Raw genomic sequence first — 24,083 nt, 5'->3', positions numbered from 1 at the left:
ATTCATCTATAAAGTCAGAAAAATCTCAAAAGAGATTGTTTCATGGTAACTGACTTGCATCCCAGAACAAAGTTCAACATTTACAGAAACACCTAGAAGGTGCAACGATTCATTGTATCACTGCTTTTGTTATGTATTTTAGATATGAGGATCCTTTATGTATTGGTAAGTCTTTCACATTTCTTTTTTTTATTATCTATTGTTCTTGCCCTTACCCATTTCTTTTTTGGGTTGTTGATCCAATTTGTTAGGTATCTGGCTAATACAGTTGAAGAAGATGAAGAAGAAGCCAAGTATGAAATTTTTCCATGGGCTTTAGGGAAAAACTGGAGAAAATTGTTCCCTAATTTCTTAAAGTTAAGGGACCAGCTCTGGGACAGAATTGACTATAGGGCTATTGTAAGCAGGCGATGCTGTGAAGAGGTAAGTGTTTAAAATCACTTTTTATAATTTATCTTTGTTTATCTAATTTTCCTTGGCTTATTATTTATTTTTAGTTTGGTTTTATTTATTCTTCCTTATTTGGGTTTAGATTCTTGCAACTAGCCCAGCCTGCCTTGTAACTCACAGTCCTATTTGGTCCCCTTCAGTTTAGGATAAAAGGATATCATGCCACTATGACCTCCTACTTAGTTTTTAACAATCTATGTCTGTCTTTCTCTTTGTATATGTATGGAGATCATTAGCCTCAGACATTATTATGAGTGCAAATTTTATATCCTGCTTCTATTTGAATTTTATCACATTTATTAAAAATTGTAATATCCATTTTTCAGAGCAAATTACTTCTGTATTATTCTTAATGTAGTGTTCCCCTTCCCCCATCTAAAAGATCACCAGTATTCTAGCAAAAGGTTTGTGGACATACTAAAGCATCTTATTATTATAAAACTAATAATCTCCACTAAAGTATATGAATTTTCAAGTTTTCAACATTGATGCCAATGGCATGGTTATATAAATTGGATAAATTTAAATATGTTTAAAATCCATACCTCTTTTCTCAAAGAATATATTGTTTTGCAAGAAGTCGAGGTCTCATGAATTCTCCCAGTAACCCTCACACTTCCTCTTCCTGTAAGTGGCCAGAGACTTCTGAAGATGGTCTGCTACTCTCTTAACCCAAAAAAACCCTACAAAATCACGCAAATCAAGAGGTTCAAATCTTCCTTACTTTAAGAACACCCATTAAGTTGCCCAGGCTGTCAAGGGTATGCATATCTGAAAATCGACTAAGTATCTGAAAGATGTCACTTTATTTGTTTTTATTTTGTTTTGTTTTTCGAGACAGGGCTTCTCTGTGTAGTCCTGGCTGTCCTGGAAGTCACTCTGTAGACCAGGCTGGCCTGCCTGTCTCTACCTCCCAAGTGCTGGGATTAAAGGCGTGCGCCACCACTGCCCGGTGAAGATGTCACTTTAAAGAAGCAGTATTTGGTGGTATAAATGGTGGAGTTGGTAGGTACCCAGGCTAAAGAGTAGGGCTGGATACACAGTTGGTGGTCAAAAATGAGTGCTGAATTTTTGCCGCACATGCTTAAAAGCACAGAGAGTAATGCTGAACTTAAGGGTTTAGATGTAGATTCTCCAGGCATTGAACATACTCAGAGAACAAAGCACCTCAGATGTGTAGACAAAGTCACAGAGCTTATGGCTGGATATGTGAGATCCCCCTGCCTCGATGAGATGATTCTCACTGAGAAGAAACAAATTGTCCCAAAGCCAGAAGAGGAGGCTGCACAAAAGAAAAAGATATCCCAGAAGAAAGTGAAGCAACAAAAACTTATGGCATGGAAATAAATTCAGCATAAAATAAATGCAGATAAAAGTTTTAAAAATACATTTTTTAAATTTTTTAAAAAAGTTTTTTTAAAAGTTTTCTTTTTTAAATTTAATTTTCTTAAATTTCATTTGAGACAGGGCCTCTATAGCTCTGGCTGTCCTGGAACTGTCTGTGTTGGCTAGGCTAGCTCAGAGATCATACTGTCTTTGTCTCCCAATAGATGGGACTAAAGGTATGTACCTTCATGCCCAGCACATTGTTTTCTTATGTCAGAGCTTATTAAGATAGTTTTATTTATAAAACTAATGTTTTATTATAAAACATTATAAACCAAATGTTTTATTAGTATTTTAAACAAAAGTTATAGAGTAAAATTAAGTGAAAGCAACAATTATTGTCAACTCTTGTATTACTGTTTCAGAAGTAATGTAAGTTAGATAATTCTGTAATTAAATCCTACCCAGCTAAATAACCTTAGAACAAAGGAGCCCAAAGTAATGAATTCATTTCAAACTTGAGTAAAGACTTTAGCTGCATGCCACAGAATTTTCCCCAGAATTAATGTTGTTAATTATATTTGTTAATGAGAGAAGATACAATTATGCATATTTAAATTTGGATTATTGACTCTTGAAGGAAATGCAAGGATTCAGAAATAATAGAGGACAGAAAATAAAAGAAAAACTATATAGCAGGCCAAGACTATACAAATTAAATTCAATGGGAAAAGATAAAAAGTTGCATATGCAAGGACTCTAAAATTAATGTACTCTCATTCAAACTGAACTCAATCCAGTTACATGATACTGAAAGAATCCTGTAACTTACGACTCTATTTCTTGTATGCTTTTGTTAGGTCTCTACTTGGGTTAATGTTGTGGTCTGTTCCTCTAATCTCAGTACTCAGGAGACTGAGGCAGGGGGATATAAAGTTCAAGGTCAACCTGAACTATGTAAATAGTGAGACCCTGTCTCAAGAAGAAATAAATGGCAATTACATAGCAATTTGCCAACTTGGAGAGTGACAGAGGGCCATACTTAAACACTCTAATCTTTTCCAAGTACATGCTACTCTGCTTCTGTTCTGTTCTCTGCGGTTCTCCATAGAACTATTATGGAAAGCCTTTTCTCTATTGTTCAACAGAATTTGTCAAAACCTCCTGATCGCATTATGTTGCCAAAGCATAGATTAGCTTTTAGTTTCTAGCCTCAACTTAGCCACATTTGGCACTGCCTTCATGTGCTTTTCTGAATAGTGGGATTGAGGGTTTCCCACTTATTTTGTCAGCTCCCTCTCATCTCACCAACCTTAAGGTGTCTGGGAGTTCAGTCCTGAGACTTTTTTTGCCTCGACTGGAATTAACTTAGTAATGATCTTGTTCATTCTCAATATGTTAACTATGAGGGACTGGAGAGATGGCTCAGCAGTTTAAAACCACTTCCTAGTCATCCAGAAGACCAGAGTTCAGTTCCTGGCACCTATATCTGGCAGCTCACAACCACCTGCAAATCCAACTCCTCAGACCCTAACTCTTAGGAATGGTCCCTACAGGCACGTGCTCATACATATAAAAATATTTCAGAAGACTTAACATAGAGATCTAAAGGTATCTCCTAAGTCCAGATCTGCATATCAGATTACTTGTTTATTCCATTGTCTGATTGAACCCTTAAACTTGACGTGTAAAATTCAATTCCTGATTCCTACACACAGACCCATACACTTGCCTTTTTAAAATCTTCTCTATGTTAGTAAAAGGCAGCTCCATCCTTCTAATTGCTCATGTTACAAAACTGTATCTTTGGTCTTTTTCTTCCCCTTATATCCTTGCCTTCAACCCTATTCAGGAGGCTGGAGAGATGGTTAAATGGCCAGAGGCTCCTAGTTCAATTTCATGGCTTCTCACAACTGTCTGTAACTCTAGTTTCTTGGGATCTGATGCCCACTTCTGACCTATGTGGTCACTAGACGCTAGACATACAAGTGGTGCAGGCATACATGCAGCCAAAACACCCTTACACATAAAAAAATTTAAATTTAAAAGCCCTAGCATCCTATTTCTAGCAAGTCTACCAGTATTTATCACTAGTTGTCTTAATTGTTGTCATAACTTTGCAAACGGTCTCTCCTGGACATAGGATGTACCTTAGAATGTTTGCCAAGCAAGCCTTGGGTTCAACCCCTAATATCTTAAAACAAAAGCAACAGAGTTTCATAATATTCCCCCCTACTCCCATAGGCTGTTCTTTATATAACTGTGAAATCATTTGTTAAGTCTTCATATAGTAAGTTATTTTTAAATTGTATTTGTATGGGTATTTTTACATGCATACCTGGTGCCCACAGACCCTGAAAGAGAGGATCAGAACTCCTGGGGCTAGAGTTGTAGACTGTTGCAATCCATCAGGTGGGTGCTGGGAATGAAACTCAGTGCTCCTGGAAGATCAGTTAAGTGCTCTTAAACACTGAGCCACCTCTCCAGTCCCTACCCCAAGGACGTCTTTTTCATGACTTCTTTTCAAAAGCACTCAGTAGCTTCCCACTTTTTATAAAGTATAAGGCAACATTGCCCTTACCATGGTCTACACCTCCTCTATCACTTGGTCCATATCTCCTGACCTTGCTTATCCATTGTGTTCTTTTTTAACCTATTATATATAGTCGTCTTTCAGCTACTCTAGCCTCCTTACTACTCTCAACCAAGCCAGACATATTCACCGTGTAGGATCTTTGCACTTGCCATTCTCAAGGGAAGGCATGGGGATATTTGCACTGGTCATTGTCTATGACAGCCCTAAGTTTTTGTTTGTTTGTTTGTTTGTTTTGTTTTTGTTGTTGTTTTGGATTTGGTTTTTTTCAAGACAGGGTTTCTCTGTATAGCCCTGGCTGTCCTGGAGCTCACTCTGTAGACCAGGCTGGCCTCGAACTCAGAAATCCGCCTGCCTTTGCCTCCCAAGTGCTGGGATTACAGGCATGCGCCACCACCGCCCAGCTATGGCAGCCCTAAGTGTGGCTGACACACCCAGTGACATTCAAATGGAGATAAATGACCTTCTCTCTCCCAGTAAGCATCAACTGCAAGGATCCTCTTGGTTTGGGGTGGGACTGTGTCTACCTTTACTTCTGAGTGCTGGAATTTTGTCTGGCTTGAACCCATGTAGGTTTGAATACTTGCAGGCTAAGTAATAAGTTATGTTGTTAGAAATTAAGCATCCTATACATTTGTTACTGAAATCCTGGTACTAGCATACTGTCAGTCAAAATAATCTTTAGTCTTATATTCTAAAGTTAAGTTAAACACCTATGAAGCTACTATGGAATAGTAGCTACCAATGTGCTTATAATAGTAATATGTATTTGCATAGTATTTGTGGTATTCAAATTCATAGTATTTGAATTAGTATGCCCCCCCTTAGGTTCATAAGTTTGAAAATTAGTCTCCAGATAGTGAAAATGTTTGGAAAGGATTAGGAGGTGTGGTCTTGTTGGAGGAGGTGTGTCACTGGTATGTCTTTGAGGTTTCAAAACCCACTGCCTTGTGCTAGTGAATCAATGGGAGAGCTCCTAGTTCCTGCTCCAGCACCTTTCTTGTCTGCCTGTGGCCATAATGGTCATGGGTTCTGTCCCTCTGCAGCTATGAACCCCAAATTGAACACTTTATGAGTTGCCTTGTTCATGTTTTATTACAGCAATAGGAAAGAAACTAAGACTATATTATGACTCAATATGCACTGCTTATCCTCACAAAGATATCTCCGAGGATGGAGGCACTTTTCCTTTATAGCTGATGAGATTAAGGGCCCAAGGATATTAGAATCTACTTAAGCCCGTACAAAGACGTACCAGTGCCACATCTTGACTGGCTGCATATGTCATGACTTCCCACTGTTCTGTTTTCTCTGATATATAGCTTCCACATAAACTTTTCAATAGTAACTTAGAAAAATCATTTGTATCTTATCTGGGGAATTAAAAAGCATAACTATTCTATTTCTCAGATTTAAAAAAGGTGTCACTAAATTATGGTACTACTGTTAAAGAACATATGCTCCCCTTTTAGGTAATACTGAGTTTTGTGATTTGTCTCTTTTTCTTTTTCTTTTTTTTTTTTCGTCTTTTTTTTAATTCGATATATTTTTTATTTACATTTCAAATGATTTCCCCTTTTCTAGCCCCCCACTCCCCAAAAGTCCCATAAGCCCCCTTTTCTCCCCCTGTCCTCCCACCCACCCCTTCCCACTTCCCCGTTCTGGTTTTGCCCTATACTTCTTCACTGAGTCTTTCTAGAACAAGGGGCCACTCCTCCTTTCTTCTTGTACCTCATTTGATGTATGGATTATGTTTGGGGTATTCCAGTTTTCTAGATTAATATCCACTTATTAGTGAGTGCATACCATGAGTCACCTTTTGAGTCTGGGTTACCACACTTAGTATGATGTTTTCTAGCTCCATCCATTTGCCTAAGAATTTCATGAATTCATTGTTTCTAATGGCTGAATAGTACTCCATTGTGTAGATATACCACATTTTTTGCATCCACTCTTCTGTTGAGGGATACCTGGGTTCTTTCCAGCATCTGGCAATTATAAATAGGGCTGCTATGAACATAGTAGAGCATGTATCCTTATTACATGGTGGGGAATCCTCTGGGTATATGCCCAGGAGTGGTATAGCAGGATCTTCTGGAAGTGAGGTGCCCAGTTTTCCGAGGAACCGCCAGACTGATTTCCAGAGTGGTTGTACCAATTTGCAACCCCACCAGCAGTGGAGGAGTGTTCCTCTTTCTCCACATCCTCTCCAACACCTGCTGTTGTCTCTTTTTCTTTTCTTTTCTTTTCTTTTCTTTTCTTTTCTTTTCTTTTCTTTTCTTTTCTTTTTTCTAGGTTGGGTCTCTCTCACACCCTTGGCTGTCCAGGAACTTATTTACTACATAGACCAGGCTGTCCTAGAACTCACAGAGATCCTCCTGTCTCTGCCTCCCGAGTGCTGGGATTAAAGGCATGTGCCACCATGCCTGGCCCACTATTTTTTTAGAACTATTTTGAAAAACTATTGTCTCTAACCATATTAACTACATGGTATTCTATTACTCTATGTCTGCTTTTTCTCATTTGAGCTCAGTTTCTCTTTGGATCCAGTTTAATGAATTCTTTTTAAAAAAAAATTTAGACTTAAGTATATGAGTGTTTTACCTGCATGTATGTATATATGTGTGCCTGGTGCCCACATCAGAAGAAAGCATTAGATGCTCTAGAACTGGAGATGCAAGTGTTTGTGAGCTACCATGTGTGTGCTAGGAACCCAATCCAGATCCACTGAAAGGGCAACAAGTGCTCTTAAGAGCTTAACTTTCTCTCCAACCCCTATCCCTTTAGTTTTATGTTTAGCTCCCTTAAATATGTGTTTGAAGAAAGATGGACCATAATTATATGCAAATAAAAATACACACTTTATATATGCATACATACATACATACATGGATACTTATACACACATTGTGTGTGTATATATGTGTGAGTTTGTGTGTGTGTTTGTGTGTGTGTGTGTGTGTAAATGGCTTCTCTGGAAAGAATGGCTATTTCCCTACCAACTCTGATCTTGTCTTCTTACATTATTACTTTTTAGACACAGTTCTTTTGTAGTAGAATTAATTTACATTCATGATGGCTTAATTTCTAGACTGGTCCACATATTAGAGTGGGTGCCTATCCACTGAGAGATTCTATCCCACTGCCTTTCAAATACCATAGAGGATAGCAGTTGCTTAGAGGGATTTTTCTTTATGCTGCTTGGTGTACTCTGGTAGAGTTTCTATAGTAACATCATAACTAAATTCTGTTTATTCCTACTTGATTTCACATTAGTAACTTAGGAAGTATTGGGCAAAATAAAACAATGAAGGTATACGAAAGATATCCTCTATTGAGAATGCGCTGGAAATAGCCAAACTTGCTAGAGTTTAGGAACTAAGTAGCAGTACTTCAGAAGTGATGCCAGTGTTAGAAATGCTACAAAATTCTAATTGGCATGACTTAGTAGTAAGCTGGCTGTAGCATATCTGGACATAAGGATACTTTGACTTCTTTTCATTATTTTTACCCTTTTAATTTCTTTTTCTGTCTTATTACTTTATAAGACTCAAAAACACAAATACCACTTTTTTCTCTTTCGTGTATCTTAGATTTTTATAGAGAAGTACAGCTTATATATATGTACAGCTGACCTGAAAATTATGGCTGGGTATAGTGGCACATGCCTTTAATTGCAGCATGTGGGAGGCAGAGGCAGGTGGATCTCTGTGAGTTTGAGACTAAGCCTGGTCCCCAGGCCAACCAATAATATTTATTATTATTATTACTATTACTATCATTATTATTAAAAAAGAAAACACCAAAAATATAAAGGGAACTAATAGAGAGGATAAGGAGCAAAAATAGTGAAGGTAGCTCAGTATGGGTATATGCTTAATTTACATTACTTCTGTCTTAGGGTTTTACTGCCCTGAACAGATACCATGACCAAGGCAACTCTTATAAGGACAACAGTTAATTGGGGCAGGCTTATAGGCTCATTATCATCAAGGTAGGAACATGGCAGCATCTAGGCAGGCATGGTGCAGGAGGAGCTGAGAGTTCTGCAGCTTTATCTGAAGGCTGCTAGCAGAATACTGACTTCCGGGCAGTTAGGATGAGAATCTTTTTTTTAATTTATTCATTATATGTAAGTACACTGTAGCTGTCTTCAGACACCCCAGAAGAGGGTGTCAGATCTCATTTTTGATGGTTGTGAGCCACCATGTGGTTGCTGGGATTCAAATTCAGGACGTTCAGAAGAGCAGTCAGTGCTCTTAACCACTGAGCCATCTCTCCAGCCCCAGGATGAGGGTCTTAAAGCCCATGCCCACAGTGATATACCTACTCCAACAAGCGCACACCTCCAAATAGTGCCACTCCCTAGGCCAAGCATATTCAAACCATGACATTTTACTCACTGGCCCCATAGGCTTGTTCAAACACATGAGTCTATGGGGGGCATATCTAGCTATAACATGATAAAGAAGTACATTTATTACAACTTCCAAAGTCCCCATAGTCTGTAGCAGTATCAACAATGTTAAAAGTCCAAAGTTCAAAGTTTCTTCTGAGATTTATCCAATCACTTAACTGAAATCCCCAATCAAGACAGGAAACCAGCTGGGCAAACTCCAAACTCTGCGTCTCCATGTCTGATGTCAAAGGTGTTTTCAGATCTCCAACTCCTTTTTCATCTTTGTTGACTGCAACAAACTTCTTTTCCTGGGCTGTTTCCACTCCCTGTTAGCAGCTTTCCTCAACAAATATCCTATGGATCTGGCATCTTGAGAATCTTGGGGTCTCCAAGGCATCTTCAGTGTTACAGTTTCTTGTTTCAATGTCTGGGATCCACACAATCTTCTGGGCTCCTCCAAAGAGTTGGTGTCACTTCTCCAGCTCTGCCCTCTACAGCACCCTAAGCTCAAGTTGATCCACTCCACTGCTGCTGCTATTCTTGGTGAATATCCCATGGCAATACGCTAGAGTCTTCCGCTGCAACTAGGCTTCAACAATAGCCTCTCATATGCTCTCTTCATGGTGTCAAGCCTCACATCATTTGCATGATTCCTTTAGTCCTAGGCAGTCAACTGCAACTGAGACTGTACCTTCACCAATAGCCCTTCATGGCCTCTCACAGTGCCAAGCCTCAGCTGCTTTTCATGACCCCTTAGTGCTTTCAAAACCAGTACCACCTGGGTGACTCTTACACATTACCAAGTGCAGCTGCAGCACAAGGTACAACCTTGGCTATCTCTGGAACACAGCTTCTTTGTGCTCTCATAAAACTTCCCAAATTTCACCTCAATGATTCTGGTATCTTAATTACTATTAATCTCTCTGTTCCAACTAACCAACATCAATTGTCCCAGTAGTCTCCTTTTCCTCTTGACTATAAAGCAAGAGCCAAATAACCAAAGCTGCTGAGTTCTGCTGCTTGCTGGGGCTAGAACATGGCTCTCTTGTTAACTCCATCTGTCTTAGGGTTTCTATTCCTGCACAAACGTCATGACCAAGATACAAGTTGGGGAGGAAAGGGTTTATTCAGCTTACACTTCCACATTGTTGTTGATTACCAAAGGAAGTCAGGACTGGAACTCACACAGGGTAGGAAGCAGGAGCTGATGCAGAAGCCATGGAGGGATGTTACTGGATTGCTTTCTCTACCTTGCTCAGCTTCATTTCTTATAGAACCCAGGACTACCAGCCCAGGGATGGCACCACCCACAATGGGCCCTCCCCCCTTGATCACTAATTGAGAAAATGCCCCACAGCTGGATCTCATGGAGGCACTTCCCTACCTGAAGATACTTTCTCTGTGATAACTTCAACCTCTGTCAACCTGTGTCAAGTTCGTCTAAACCTTGTTCTAGGCTGGCCTTGAACTCAGAGATCTGCTTGTCTTTGCTTCCTGGATTAAAGGCTTGTACCACCACGCCTGGAGCTAAATTTAGCTGGAATCTGGCACCAAGGTCACTAACTCCATTACTTCAATTTAATATCCTCAAACACAGGATTCAGCTCCATTTCACTTCCTGGTGCCCCTTTACTACTCTAACTATATATATTGTATTTTTCCTTTCTCTGCTTTCATGCTTCTTTGAAATGCTCTTCATGAGACTTAACCAGAGAACAGTCTGTGATAGGTGTATCTGAGACTTCCTTTGTCTCTTCACCTTAGACTCAGGCAGACTTTCAGACAATGGCAAAAATTAGGTACATTTTTCACCAAAATGCCACAAAAACAGTCTCTAGGCCACATACTGAAATTCCTCCCCACTGAAACCTCTTGTGCCAGGTCAGCACAATTCAAATCACTCACAGCAGCAAAGTCTTCCATAGTCCTTCTAAGATAGCCCATTAAGCCCCCGCTTACAGCATTCCAATGCTTTCACAGTTAACATTCTTTTTGTTTGTTTGATTGATTGATTTTGTTTTTTTGAGACAGGGTTTTTCTGTGTAGCCCTGGCTGTCCTAGAACTCACTCTGTAGACCAGGCTGGCCTCAAACTCAGAAATCTGCCTGCCTCTGCCTCTCAGAGTGCTGGGATTAAAGACGTGCACCACCACCGCCTGGCCACAGTTAACATACTTATTTTATGGATGAAACCTCATTAAATGGTTTTAGTTGAAAACTTAATGGATATAACTGACTTATAAACAAATTCAATCTTTTTTTTTTTTTTTTTGGTTTTTTGGATTTGGTTTTTTCGAGACAGGGTTTCTCTGTATAGCCCTGGCTATCCTGGAACTCACTCTGTAGACCAGGCTGGCCTTGAACTCAGAAATCCGCCTTCCTCTGCCTCCCAGAGTGCTGGGATTACCGGCGTGCGCCACCACCGCCCGGCTCAAATTCAATCTTAAACTATACTTATGAGCTGAAAGTGTGAAGCTCAATTGGTAGAGTGCCTGCCTAGCATGTCCAATGACGTCGGTTTGATCCCTAGCACCACATAAAAGGGGAATGGTGGTAAACACCTGTAATTGTAGCACTTAGTAGGTAGACAAGAAGCTCAGAAACCGAAGGTCATCCTTAGCCATATAGTGAGTGCAAAGCCATCCTGGGCTAAATGAATTGTAGTTTCTCTCTTCCCCATACCATCTTCATGTGTGTGTACATATATATGTGTGTGAATATTTTATATATGTATTTATTATTTTATAGATTTATATATTATTTATATGTGTGTTTATATAAATTTAAGAAACTTGCATGGAGACTTGTGATATGGCTCAATGGTATAGCACTTGCTTTGAAAAGGCATTATACCACCACTTGCTGAATAATCTAATACATTTTTACTTTCATATTAAAAGTTCTTTCTTGAAGGTAGTTAGTCCCAGCACTTGTGAGGTAGAGGCAGGAAGATCTCTTCTCTGAGTTCAAGACCAGCCTCGTCTACAGAGCAAGTTCCAGGACAACTAAGGCTACACAGATATGTCTTAAACCATAAGAAACAACAAAAAAGAGATCTCATCAAAAAATATATAAACCCTTATACATACACCCCTAAAACAGCTCCTCTACCGCTGCCTTCCTTTGTCCCTCCTAGGCCCCCAACATAGCTCTAAAATTTCAGAAATTTTAAACATTTTTAGAAATCACTAGTTTAGGCAAATAATTTGGCTCTTATTTTTAGGATTATTATACTTATTTACTGTGGGTCATTGATAACTTCAACTAAAGACTTTGACTAATCTCATTGATATTTTGGATTTCATAAAATCAGTACATTATGCTTTTCCCTAGCTTTACTTCTTAAATGGCTATCATTTGCCAGATGCTAATTATGCAGTAAGGGTTTTACATATAATATTGAATCTCAAAACAATATTTGTGGTAGTTAGTGCCCCCATTTTATCAATGAAGTAACAGAACCTCAGAAAGGTTAATAATTTGCTTTGTAGCATATATAGTCAGCAAGTGGTAGGACCAGGATAAGAATGTCTATACCTAAAGCCCATGCTTTAAAAACCTTATATTTTTTAAATAGTGCCTGATAGTGAGAAATCTTAAGTGCTTTATAAAATGTATCCTTTCCTCACAACTTTCTAAAAATAGACCCTAGTCACTGTGTAACAAATGAGGAAACTGAAAAACAAAGAAATCAATTTATATGTTTTTTTGAAAAATAGCACATCCCTTTATATAACTGTAAATATTTTAAGATTAGCCTCATATAGTTAAGAGCCGATTTTTTAACAACACACACAAAAGTTAAGAATTATATAATGTTTTATACTATATTATTGTTTCTAAACCTAGAAATATTTGAAATTTTAAAAATAAATACCCTGGTATACTCCTTTAATCCAAGAAGTCAAGAGGCAGAGACTGAGTTTGAAGATAGCCAGGTCTGCACAGAGACCCTGTCTCAAAAAAACCAAACTGACTGGCTAAACAGCAACTGAAAAAGTTTGCTTCATCTATATTATCTACTTGAACTAATTTAGATACTTTGTCAATATTAATAATCCAAGAAATCACTCTACAGAAAATGTTGCTATGGATCACTTGATGTTGTTGATTTAAAGTTTGTAACTTCAGTGTTTTTATTGTTCTGGGGGGGTGTTGTCTGTTTGTTGTTGTTGTTCTTCTTAAGACAGGGTTTCTCTGTTTAGCCCTAGAGGTCAATTCTGTAGACCAGGCCAGCCTCAAACTCAGAGGTTTACCTGCCTCTGCTGGGATTAAAGGTGTACACCACAACTGTCCTTTTTTTCTTTCTATTTTAGGTAACTTAACTGTGATTTTAACTTAAATGTTTAGAAAAATCTGCTTCTGAGGTACAATTTCTGTACTTTACTCCATTTTAAAATGCTATTAAATTCACAAAGTAACCTTTTCACTCTAGGTTATGGCCATTGCACCCACCCATTACATCTGGCAACGAGAGCGGTCTGTGCATCACAGTGGAGCTGTTAGGAACTACAACAGAGACGAAGTTCATCTGCCCCGGGGACCTAGTGCCACACCGGTGGATTGCTCACTGTGTGGTAAAAAAGGAAGATATGTGAGACTGGGACTGTCTTCATCATCATCTTCATCCAGTGACACAGTAGAGCTAATGGAAAAACGTTCTCAGCAATTACACAATTCATTATCAATGGACACGATAGGTGATCCTTCTCAAGCTAATACCTATTCTCAAGGTATGATTTAATGGTAAAGTAGAATTAGACTAATGCATGTTCTTTATTTATCTAGTCAGACCTACAGGCAGGGATGTATAATTTACATAATTGAGTTAAATTTGTATTGAAAGTTTCTCCCCTTCAAGTTACCACTTTTTATCCTGTATATACCCATTTCGTGGTAGCCTACACACACTATAAAGGATCTTAACATATCCTAAACTGAACCTCACTATGCTATGAGGTCCAGCTATTAATAATAAGGCTTGAAGGGTTTCTATGACATGTTTATTTTATTTTAAAATGTTTTCAAGAAAATAAATTTACTTCTAATCACCATCCAACTACTGGTTTCTTCTCTATACTTTTCTATTTCTAACCAAGTTAGGCCATATTTTAGCCAGGCTAGTTTTTTATTATTTACTATAAATCATTTTCCTATGTCATTTAGTCTTTGAAAACCTTATTGTTACATGTGTAATTTATTTGCATATATCATTGTTGAGCTCTAAATGATTACTTAGAACAATGATATATTAACTATAAAATAATTAACCATAAAAACAAACTATGCCATAATTTTCAAATTATTTTTATATGTAGTATCTCCCTGTCCTTTCTTTTCTACATTTGAAATAGTCCTAGAATACTCTGCAATAGGATCCCACTTACTTCCATCAGATTTCCCTCATTTGAAAAATAGATTTTGCCGGGCAGTGGTGGTGCATGTCTGTAATCCCAACACTCTGGGACAGAGGCAGGCGGATTTCTGAGTTCGAGGTCAGCCTGGTCTCCAGGACAGCCAAGGCTATACAGAGAAACCCTGTCTGGAAAAAAACAAATCCAAAAAAACAAAAAACAAAAAAATAGATTTCACTAGGCATTGGTGGCACACACCTTTAATCCCAGAACTTGAGCAGTAGAGGCAGGAGAATTTCTGAGTTCGAGGCCAGCTGGTCTGCAGAATGAGTTCCAGGACAGCCAAGACTACAGAGAAAACTTGTCTCAAACAAGACAAAACAAAACAAGAAAAAGGAAGAAAAACAGATTTCTTGTAGTCTGTTCTATCATAGAAAAAAACCCAGACCACATCAATCAGATTTTTACTGGTTTATTTTTACCATATTCCTGAGAAGGACAGGTATGAAGAGGAACTTCAGAATGACTTCTGAAGCTTTACTAAGGGTGAACTAAACTCCAGTCCAGTGGCTCTCAACCTTCCTAATGCTGGGACATTTTAACACAGTTCCTCATGTTGTAGTGACCTCCAACCATAAAATTATTTTTGTTATTACTTTATAACTGTAATTTTGCTACTGTTATAAATCGTAATGTAAATATTTGTCTTCTGATGGCTGTTTGGGGGTCACGACCCACAGGTTGAAAACCACTGCTCTAGTCCCTTGACAGTAGAGCATAGTTCCTGTTCCTTTTACTGGACACAGTATTTGCTTAACAAATTTTTCTGGCAGTATAGTTTCTTGCTTTTCAACATCTCCAAGCACATGCTTTTTGTCATATACATATTTGACAATAAATAGGACTAATTATTAGCTCAACTATAAAGTGTCATTGTCATCCCAGGTTTTTACTTTTACATTCTTTGATTCTTAGAATGGGTAACGTTTATTGGAAAACTAAATGTCCCAGGCAATACAGAAAGCTTCTTATATTCATAATACACTTAATATTCACTACCACTGAAGGTTAAGTATTGTTATTTCCACATGGCAAACAAGGAAACCACGGCTCATGTTAATTTTCATAAGGTTTGTAGAGTAATATTAGAATCCTGGTCTAGTGACTGGAGCCTGAATTCTTACCTATTATATTCTACTGCCTTTGATAAAACACTGCTTTTAGCAGTGAAAATAAGCTGTGGTAGGAGCCTTTAAGAAGGCTGCTAAAGGAGAAATGGAAATACCAAGAGACAGATTCTTCCTGGAATAAGTTGGGAGTAAATTTTAATAATTTGAACCTGTATCTACAGAAAACAGAAGAGAAACCACTGTGTTTTATTTTGAGCAGCCCGGTAGATGTCATTGGAGCATGTATATAGATTCTAGACCTTGACATCCCACTAGGGGACTGGAGCACATGCCAGAGGTACGGTGCTTCACTAGTCATTATGCTGAAAAAGCTGAGGGTAGAGGATGTGTCAGTGGATAAAGGCTTGCTGCTAAGCCTGATGTTCTAAGTTCAGTGCTTGGTGGAAGGCAAGAACTCTCTCTCTCATGTTGTCCTCTAACCTCCACAGGAACATTGTTGTGCATGAAGCAACCCCCCCCACACACACACACACCAGGGGGAGGGGAAAGAGAGAGAGAAGGAAAGAAGGGGAGAGAGAGCAAGAAGAGACAATAAATGTAATTTAAAAAACCTAAGGCAAGCCTTTGAGGGATTATAAACAAAAGTAAGACACTGATGTAGGGGAGTTGTAAAAAGAACTATGCTTTTACTTTATTGAAATTTATTGAATTTATTGATGAAATTCCCAATTTAGGGTTTATAGGTCCATTTTAGGAAGCAACAGTTTTTGTTTTGTTTCCTTTTGTTCTTTTTATTCATTGTTATATGTAAGTACACTGTCACTGTCTTCAGATATACCAGGAGAGGGCGTCAGATCTTATTACAGATGTTTGTAAGCCACTATGTGGTTGCTGGGATTTGAACTCAGGACCTTTGGAAGAGCAGTCTGTGCTCTTAACTGCTAAGCCATCTCTCCAGCCTTTGTTTTGTTTCTTGAGACGTGGTCTCACTATGTAGCTCTGGCTGTCCTGGAACTTAAGGAGATCCACCTGCCTCTGCCTCCTGAGACTGGGATTAAAGGTGTGTGCCACCATCGGGTAGAGGAAGGAATAAATATTTATCCAACAGTTTTCTTGTGAATCTTAAAGTTAACTCTAAAAGCCTTTGTTAGTGTTAGAGGGCAAACAATATAAAGAAAAACTATTGCTTAGGTATGGAGACAATGCCTTGGGATCCCAGCACTCAGGCTGAGGTTGAAAAGCCCCAGCTGGAGGCCTCTTGGGTCTACACATCCATTTCCTTTCTAAAAGTGTCGGGGAGGGAGGATACACTGAAGAGATGTCACTCAATGGTTTATAGTCATCAAAAACTCATTCCAACATTCTACAAGAAAGACACACAGGAGCTGGTCTTGGCTCCAGGCCTTTATGTTACAATTTATGTAGGTAGTGATCACTGTCCCACCTTTCAAACTAAAGAAAACAACTTTCTTTCTTCCATTCATCCTAACTTCCCTTCCCTTTTTTTTTAAAATACATGTTCTCATTGTGTGATACTGGGTAGCTCAAACTCACTACATAGACCAGATTGGCCTCAAACTCACAGAAATCTACCTGCCTCTGGGATTAAAAGTGTGCAATATCATGGCTAAAGTGGTTTGTTTGCTTTTGTTGTTGTTTATTTCCAAGTAACATGTACCAAAAAGCAATTTTAACACAAAAATGCCTGTAACATTTTTAAACAAAATGTCAGTTTGACAAGATAGAGGGAAACACTGTCAAACACTTTGGGGGTGATAGACATTCTAAGAACTCAGAGGTGCCTGGCGGTGGTGGTGCACACCTGTAATCCCAGCACTTGGGAGGTAGAGGCAGGCGGATTTCTGAGTTCGAGGCCAGCCTGGTCTACAGAGTGAGTCCCAGGACAGCTAGGGCTATACAGAGAAGCCCTGTCTCTAAAAAACCAAAATAACAAAAAAAAAAACAAAAACAAAAACAAAACAAAACAAAACAAAACAAAAACAAAAACAAAAAAAGGTCAAAGGTATTATGACTATCAATATTATGCTAGTCTTTTATACTAATCACATCTAAAAAACCCAATCCCCCAAGACATTTTGAAATGACTAATATTCATTTTACTGCATAAAATAAACTCAGAAAAGTTACACCATTACCAGCTAAAGCAACAGAAAACAATGAATGTTTTGTCTACATGTATGTCTGTTTACCATGAGTTCAATGCCCAAGGAAGCTGGAAGAGAACATAGGATCCCTTAGAACTGGAGTTACATGTGGTTGTGAGCCACCATGTATCATGTGGGTGCTGGGAATTGAACCCAAGTCCTCAGGAAGAGCAGACAAGTGTTTGTAACCACAGAGCTATTTCTCCAGACCTCGCTTTTCTACTTTTTGCTTTAGTGTTGGTGTTTGAACCTAGGGCCTTATATATGCTACACATAGGATCTTCCCTTCAGGTTATACCTTCAAATCTGTAGGAAACTACTACTGTTACTCTTTACCCTGCTCGCAGCCTCAAGGCACCTATGCTAGTTCAAGTGAAACATGGGTAAGCACTATCTGCAAACCTGAGGTGTTAAAATAAAGATAAGGAGAAAATACAACTAGCCTTACCTTTGGCATTGATGGGCACAGAATAGTCTATATGTTAGATAACCTATAATGAAATAATTTTCCTAAAAAGTAAGTCTCCTTTTTGAACTTCATTTTGTGCCATATTGTCATTCACTGTTCTGGTTACAATCACCTATGTTTAAAATCTTTGCACTTAACTATCAATGTAACTTTAAAAGTGTTAGTTTTTTATCTACATTCCAGCTTGCTCCTAAATGAATGAGACAGAGACTTTAAGAAGTATTTAATCAAGCTTTTGATACATAATAGCTGAGCAGTTATTAATCTATCTTAATCATCTGAAATAATCTGGCTACCTCCCAGCCCAAATCTCCAAGATACTTGAAATTTAGTATTCATCTGTGTCTCGATGAATTACTTAATAAATGCTAGTTTATCGTTCAACTCAAAATTAAAATAGGCACAGTGATAGAGAGGTATTGCTCGGTTCATTATTCATCGAACACAATGTGCTAAGCAGAAAGTAAGTACACTTAGTTTGAAATGAAACAGGTTAAAGGACAAAATTTTCCTCTGCTGTAATCCATCTTCTTCATGTAGACTCTTAGGACCTGACAATTAATGGGTGTCAAAGCTCTAGTTATAGTACAGAGAGAATATAACACCAGAAAAGCTAGCTCTCCTCAGTCAGAACATAATGCAGCCAGAATAACTTATCCAAACATAAATCTAAGAATATTACATATTACCCTTAATTAAATCCTTCAATGGCACCTCAGGGTTTTGTTTTTTTTTTGTTTTTTTTTTTTTGCTTTTGTTTTTTTAAGATAGACAAAATTGGGTTGGAGATATAGCTTAGTGTGTAGAGTACTTGGTTAGCATTCACTAAGCACAGGATTGACCACCAGTATTATGTAATAAAGGCATTCACACCCACAATCCCAGCTTTTAGGAGATGGAGGAATCTGAAGTTCAGGGTCAGCTTCAGCTACGTACGGAGTTTATCTGAGACCTTGTATTCAAAAAAATAAAAAGACAAACTCCTTAGAAGGCCTCTAAGGTCCTACCTAGCCTGATAAATGACTCCAATCTCTGATCTTCCTGCCTCTTCCTGTTAAGTGTATTTTGACTACTTTCAACTCCCTATTTCCCTCTTTTATACCCCCTCCTTCTCCTTCTGGAACCCTTTTTTACAATATATCCCACTCCTAATTCCATATCTTTAAATTATTATTTTTAGTAGTAGTGTTATTATTGACAGGATCTCACTGTGTAATCTTGGCTATCCTGAAGTTTGCTATGTAGACTAGGTTGGCTTGAACTCACAGAGATGCACCTGTGCCTGCCCCTGAGTGCTGGGATGAAAGGATTAAATGTCCTTAATCCTTCCCATCGTACTAAGTTGGGTTTGTTTTTTGTCCTTTGTTTTGTTTATGTTTTTGTTTTTGGTAACCACCAAGTTTAATTAGGGTTGCATACATGTTCTGGGCTTGGGGTTATTTTTTACTGGAGCAAGGGCACCTTACTAGCAAATACACTCCTGGGAGAAAATGACTGTCCTCTCCCACCTATGCTAGAGTATTGGTGGTTTTGATCTTGTGCAGGGAAACTCAGCTGTTGTGAGTTCATGAGCACAATGCCCATGTCATTTGCAGAAGTATTTCACAGCACTTTGCCTCTGACGTTCTTTCCACCAGCCTTTCCGAACTGGGAATGTGTGTAATATGGAGATATCCCATTTAGGGCTGAGCATCTAAGAGTCACGGGTTCTCAGCACTTTGACCAATTACATGATTCTTCACTAGCCGCTGTCCACTGCACAAGGCTTCTCTGACCAAGGTTGAGAGCAGCATTAACCTAGGGGTCAAATGTTTAGAAAGCAGTTTGACATCATGTCCATTTAGCAAAACAACAGTAGTAGGTTCCCCAGCCTTGGGCTAGGATGTTCTATATAGCTCAAGCTGGCCTGGAACTCACGGCAGTTCTCCTGCTTCAACCTCCTGAGCTCTCAGAATCTTTTTAACCAAGTTAAAAGATTGTCAGACTTAATGACATACATCAAATGATGGGAGAAATATACTTTAGGAACATGAATTAGGAACAGGGATTATTCATAGATACCAGTTATATTAATTCTGATGTTCTTTTAACCTGGTTAAGAGTTCTATGGTGACTCACACCTGTAATTCTAGTGCTAAGAATTGTCATGAGTTCTAGGACAACCTGGAAAGTGAGATCCTGTCTCAAACTAAACAAAAGCAAGACTTGAGTGTAACATAAGAGATTAAAGAGCTGTTACATCTTGAAACCAGGTATGGTAGAACATGCCTGCATCCTGGCACTCCAAGGCTTTTGAGCAGGTTGGCAATACCACCTCCTGTGGAATGGAAGTGGTTGATGACCCCCAGAGTAATCATGCCACTAGTTCACCAGTAGGCACATCCTGTTTTCAAGTCTGGTGTTATAGCATGCAGGGGTCACTGAGGTGTAAGATGAGTAGTTTTCCTCCTCTGCAGCTTGCCATAGCACCACCCTCCAGTATCGTGAAAGCTAGCCAACAAAGAAACATCTACAGCTAAACAACAAAAACTGAGTAACTATATAAACATACAACCTTGAAGATGTGTTGTTTGAAAAACATGAATAAAGTTCTTTAAACAATGTTATTATAAAATACATAACAACTGCTATCTATGAATATTTCCTATTCCTAATTCACATTCCTAAAGTACATTTCTCCCATCATTTGATGTATGTCATTAATTCTGGTGGCCTTTAAACATGGTTAAAAAGATTCTGTCTTTGGCAATTCTCATCTGCTATTCCAGTGCTCAGGAGACTGGAGCAGGAAGATTTCTCTTAGTTCCTAAAAGCTCTAGATGATTATTCTGTCTTCACTTCCCATATTGCTATAGGAGTGCTGGGATTGTAGATGCCCACCACTGCATCCAGCTTTTAAAAACAAGACATCCTGGGCTATATATAGTAAGTTCCAGGACAGCCTAAGTTATAGAATGAGACCCTGTCTCAAACCATATCAAACCAATATTTAAGTAGACTAAAAAGATTTAAGAATTGTTGTACCTTGAAGCAATGTATGGTAGAACATGCCTGTATCCTGGCACTCCAGAAGCCAAGACAGGAATATCACTATTTAAGGCCTTTCTAGAATACAGAGGGAATAAGAATGTCTCAAAATAACACTATAGATAGATGGACATGGTAGGCTTATGTCTATAATCCCAGCACTCTATAGAAGGGAAAGCAGGAGCACCAGGAGTTCAAAGCCAGCCTGGGCGACATTAAACCTCATCTTTTAACTCTAGAAAAATAAAAACCAAACAAACAAAAAGAGTTATTATATCTTGAGGGCAAACCCTATTAATAGTATGATTTATGACATACCAGGTTCTAGGTTCTGGCTTCAATACCCAGAACCAAAAGCAACAACAAAGTTACATTTTTATTATAATTTTAAAAATTATATTATTCTCATCAGTTCTCCCCTACTATTTACTATAGCCCTGTTTTCTTTTTGTTTATGGTGTGTGTGTGTGTGTGTGTGTGTGTGTGTCTATTGGAAGTTAGAGGACAATCTTCAGGAGTCAGTTCTTGCCTTCTACCTTGTTGAGGTAGTGCTGCTGCACCAAACAGTCCAGGCTAGCTGGCCAGTCTGCAAGCTTCTAGATGATTCTTCTGTCTCCACTTCCTATATTGCTATAGGAATGTTGGGATTACAGATACCCACCACTGCATCCTGCTTTTTAAAACAAAAACAAAAAACACATGAGTGGGTATCAAAATCAAGCTTGCAGAGCAAGTTAGTGGTTTTACACACTGAGCCATCTTCCTGAGCCTTCAGCCTTCATCTGTCTGTCTGTCTATCTAGTTCATTTATTTACTTACTTATTATTTAGATTTTTAAGATTTATTAATATATAAGTATACTGTAGCTGTCTTCAGACACACCAGAAGAGGGCGTCAGATCTCATTACTGAGGCACCATGTGGTTGCTGGGATTTGAACTCAGGACCTTTGGAAGAGCAGTCAGTACTCTTTTTTTTTGGGGGGGGGGGGGTTGAGACAGGGTTTCTCTGTATAGCCCTGGCTGTCCTGGAACTTACTATAGACCAGGCTGGTTTCGAACTCAGAAATCCACCTGCCTCTACCTCCCAAGTGCTGGGATTAAAGGCGTGCTCCACTAAGTCTGGCTCATTACTATTTTGAAGTTCCAAATAAGCACTCAAAATATGTACTGGGTCCAGGCAATGATGAATGCCTGTAAGTCCAGCACTGAGGAGGCTGAGGCAGGAATACCAAGAATTCAAGACTAGCCTGGGCTACACAGTAAGACCCTATCTCAATATTTTTGTTGTTTTGTTTTTGTTTCTTGAGATAGGGCCTCATGTAGCCCGATCATGCTGCTGCTTCCTCTAAAATGCTGGGACCAAAAGCAGGATCACCACTTCCAAATCACAACTCTGTCTCAAAAAAGACAAAATATTTAAAATACATAAAGTTTTATCTTAAATATATACAATTTACCTTAAAATGCATATTTTATTTCAGTAGCCAATGACCATCAATCAAACAAAGAAAATGAAACTAATTTTGTGAAGAAAAACAAATCTATGGGATGGTTCGCAGAGAGTGAAGAATGACAAGCTCAACTAAAGCAAGCTGGAGTCACAGCTACAGAGTGGCAAACCAAATGCGAGGAAATGTCAAATGGGACAGTTGCCCAGTTGTACAATGGTCTTTAGCTTCTGTTGTTTTTCAAACATATGTAAAAGTCATACAAATCATAGTAATGACTAAACATACCAAAATAAGGTAAAAATACTTTCTGAAGTAGTGACTGATAATATACAGTTCTAATTTGATACTTCTTTATCTTCAAATTCAGTGCTTTCATCTCAGGCACCAGTTCAGTTGTGGTCTGAACTTCCTCAACCAGTTTAAAAGGCTAAACTAGAAGACAAGGAGCTAGTTTAAAAGAGAAAACAATGTCATAACACTGAATTAATTAAAAGAAACATTTAATTAATATATTCTGAAAACAGTATTGACATGTGTGACCACTTTACCAGTGAACAAGTCTAGCAATATAGGGACATGATCTGTGTGGAAGATCAGAATGTGACTCTTCTGTAACAGAAATTGAACACTACATTGTATAAATGTTTTATAGTTTGTTCACAAAAAGTGTTGGAATGTTAAACACTGTCCCTTTCCTGTAATCTTTTTCTCAGAACTTTCTTTTTGAGCATTTATTTTGGGACGGTTTGGCTAGTTAGTAACAGAAACATTTGTCAGTGATCATTCAGTAACTTTACAGAAAGGCTTAAAACCAAATGGATAAACCTGTTTCATAAATCAATGTATCTCAAACCATTTAATGGCCTCAATAATGTGTACTTAAACATATGAGTACTTCAACTTGTTTCTTGGAAGAACTCCAGCAACATTTTAGGAGCTGCATTTTGCACTCAGAAGAACAGAAAAACACATTTTATTTTCTGTACAAAAAATTTTTTAAAAATCCCTGAAGAGTATCTGATAGTTATTGTATGAATGTGTTAGTCAATATGGTCAATATACTTAAGAATCTACATTATTATCAAAAACAAGCATAAATTAAAACTGAAGTTTACCATGGTTCTCCTCGTGAACTACTTCATTTCCAAACTCCAATTTCCTTTTGAGAATGTAACTGTAGACTTGCGTTGATGTTTGGTCTGATTTTCGGACCACTTCTGACCTCCCTTATCTGTTCCCATGAGAGAGCAGTTCACAGACGCAAGTCAGATCCAACAGTTCAATCCCCTGTGTGATGCTTTCAGAAATGAAAAGTGCATTTTATATTTTGATCAAAAAAGTGAGAGTATAGTCTCTTTAACTGTATTTCTCATCCAAATTTAAATGCTATTACCTAAATCTAGATGTAATAGTTAAGTGAAAGGAAGGATTAAAAAGGCAAGTTAGGCCGGGCAGTGGTGGCGCACACCTTTGATCCCAGCACTTGGTGCGAGACAGAGGCAGGCGGATTTCTGAGTTCGAGGCTGGCCTGGTCTACAGAGTGAGTTCTAGGAGAGCCAGGGCTACACAGAGAAACCCTGTCTCGAAAAAACCAAAAAAAGGCAAGTAAGGTGGGGATGCAGCTTAGTGGCGCATGCTTGCCTGGCACGCACGACCCAGGACTACAAAAAAAAAAAAAAACCCAAAAAAACAAAAAATAAAAAGGCATCAGGTCATGTG

At 38.4% G+C, this 24,083-nt stretch overlaps 1 protein-coding gene across 1 annotated transcript in view; it reads left to right on the top strand.

The window, feature by feature from the left end:
• Spdya (speedy/RINGO cell cycle regulator family member A) overlaps positions 1–23,479 on the top strand; it is a 39,284-nt gene extending 15,805 nt beyond the window's left edge. Inside the window, exons 5-7 of the mRNA XM_052186329.1 lie at positions 252–423; positions 13,203–13,500; positions 22,395–23,479. Coding sequence (XP_052042289.1) covers positions 252–423; positions 13,203–13,500; positions 22,395–22,486 — 562 coding nt within the window. The 3' untranslated portion in view covers positions 22,487–23,479. The remainder of the gene's footprint in view (positions 1–251; positions 424–13,202; positions 13,501–22,394) is intronic.
• The last annotated feature ends 604 nt before the right edge of the window (positions 23,480–24,083 follow it).

Source organism: Apodemus sylvaticus, chromosome 6 (assembly GCF_947179515.1).
Source record: "Apodemus sylvaticus chromosome 6, mApoSyl1.1, whole genome shotgun sequence".
NCBI classification, from domain to species: Eukaryota; Metazoa; Chordata; class Mammalia; order Rodentia; family Muridae; genus Apodemus; species Apodemus sylvaticus.
The sequence above is the reverse complement of the archived record's forward strand: the minus strand, read 5'-3'. Positions and strand labels throughout refer to the sequence as shown.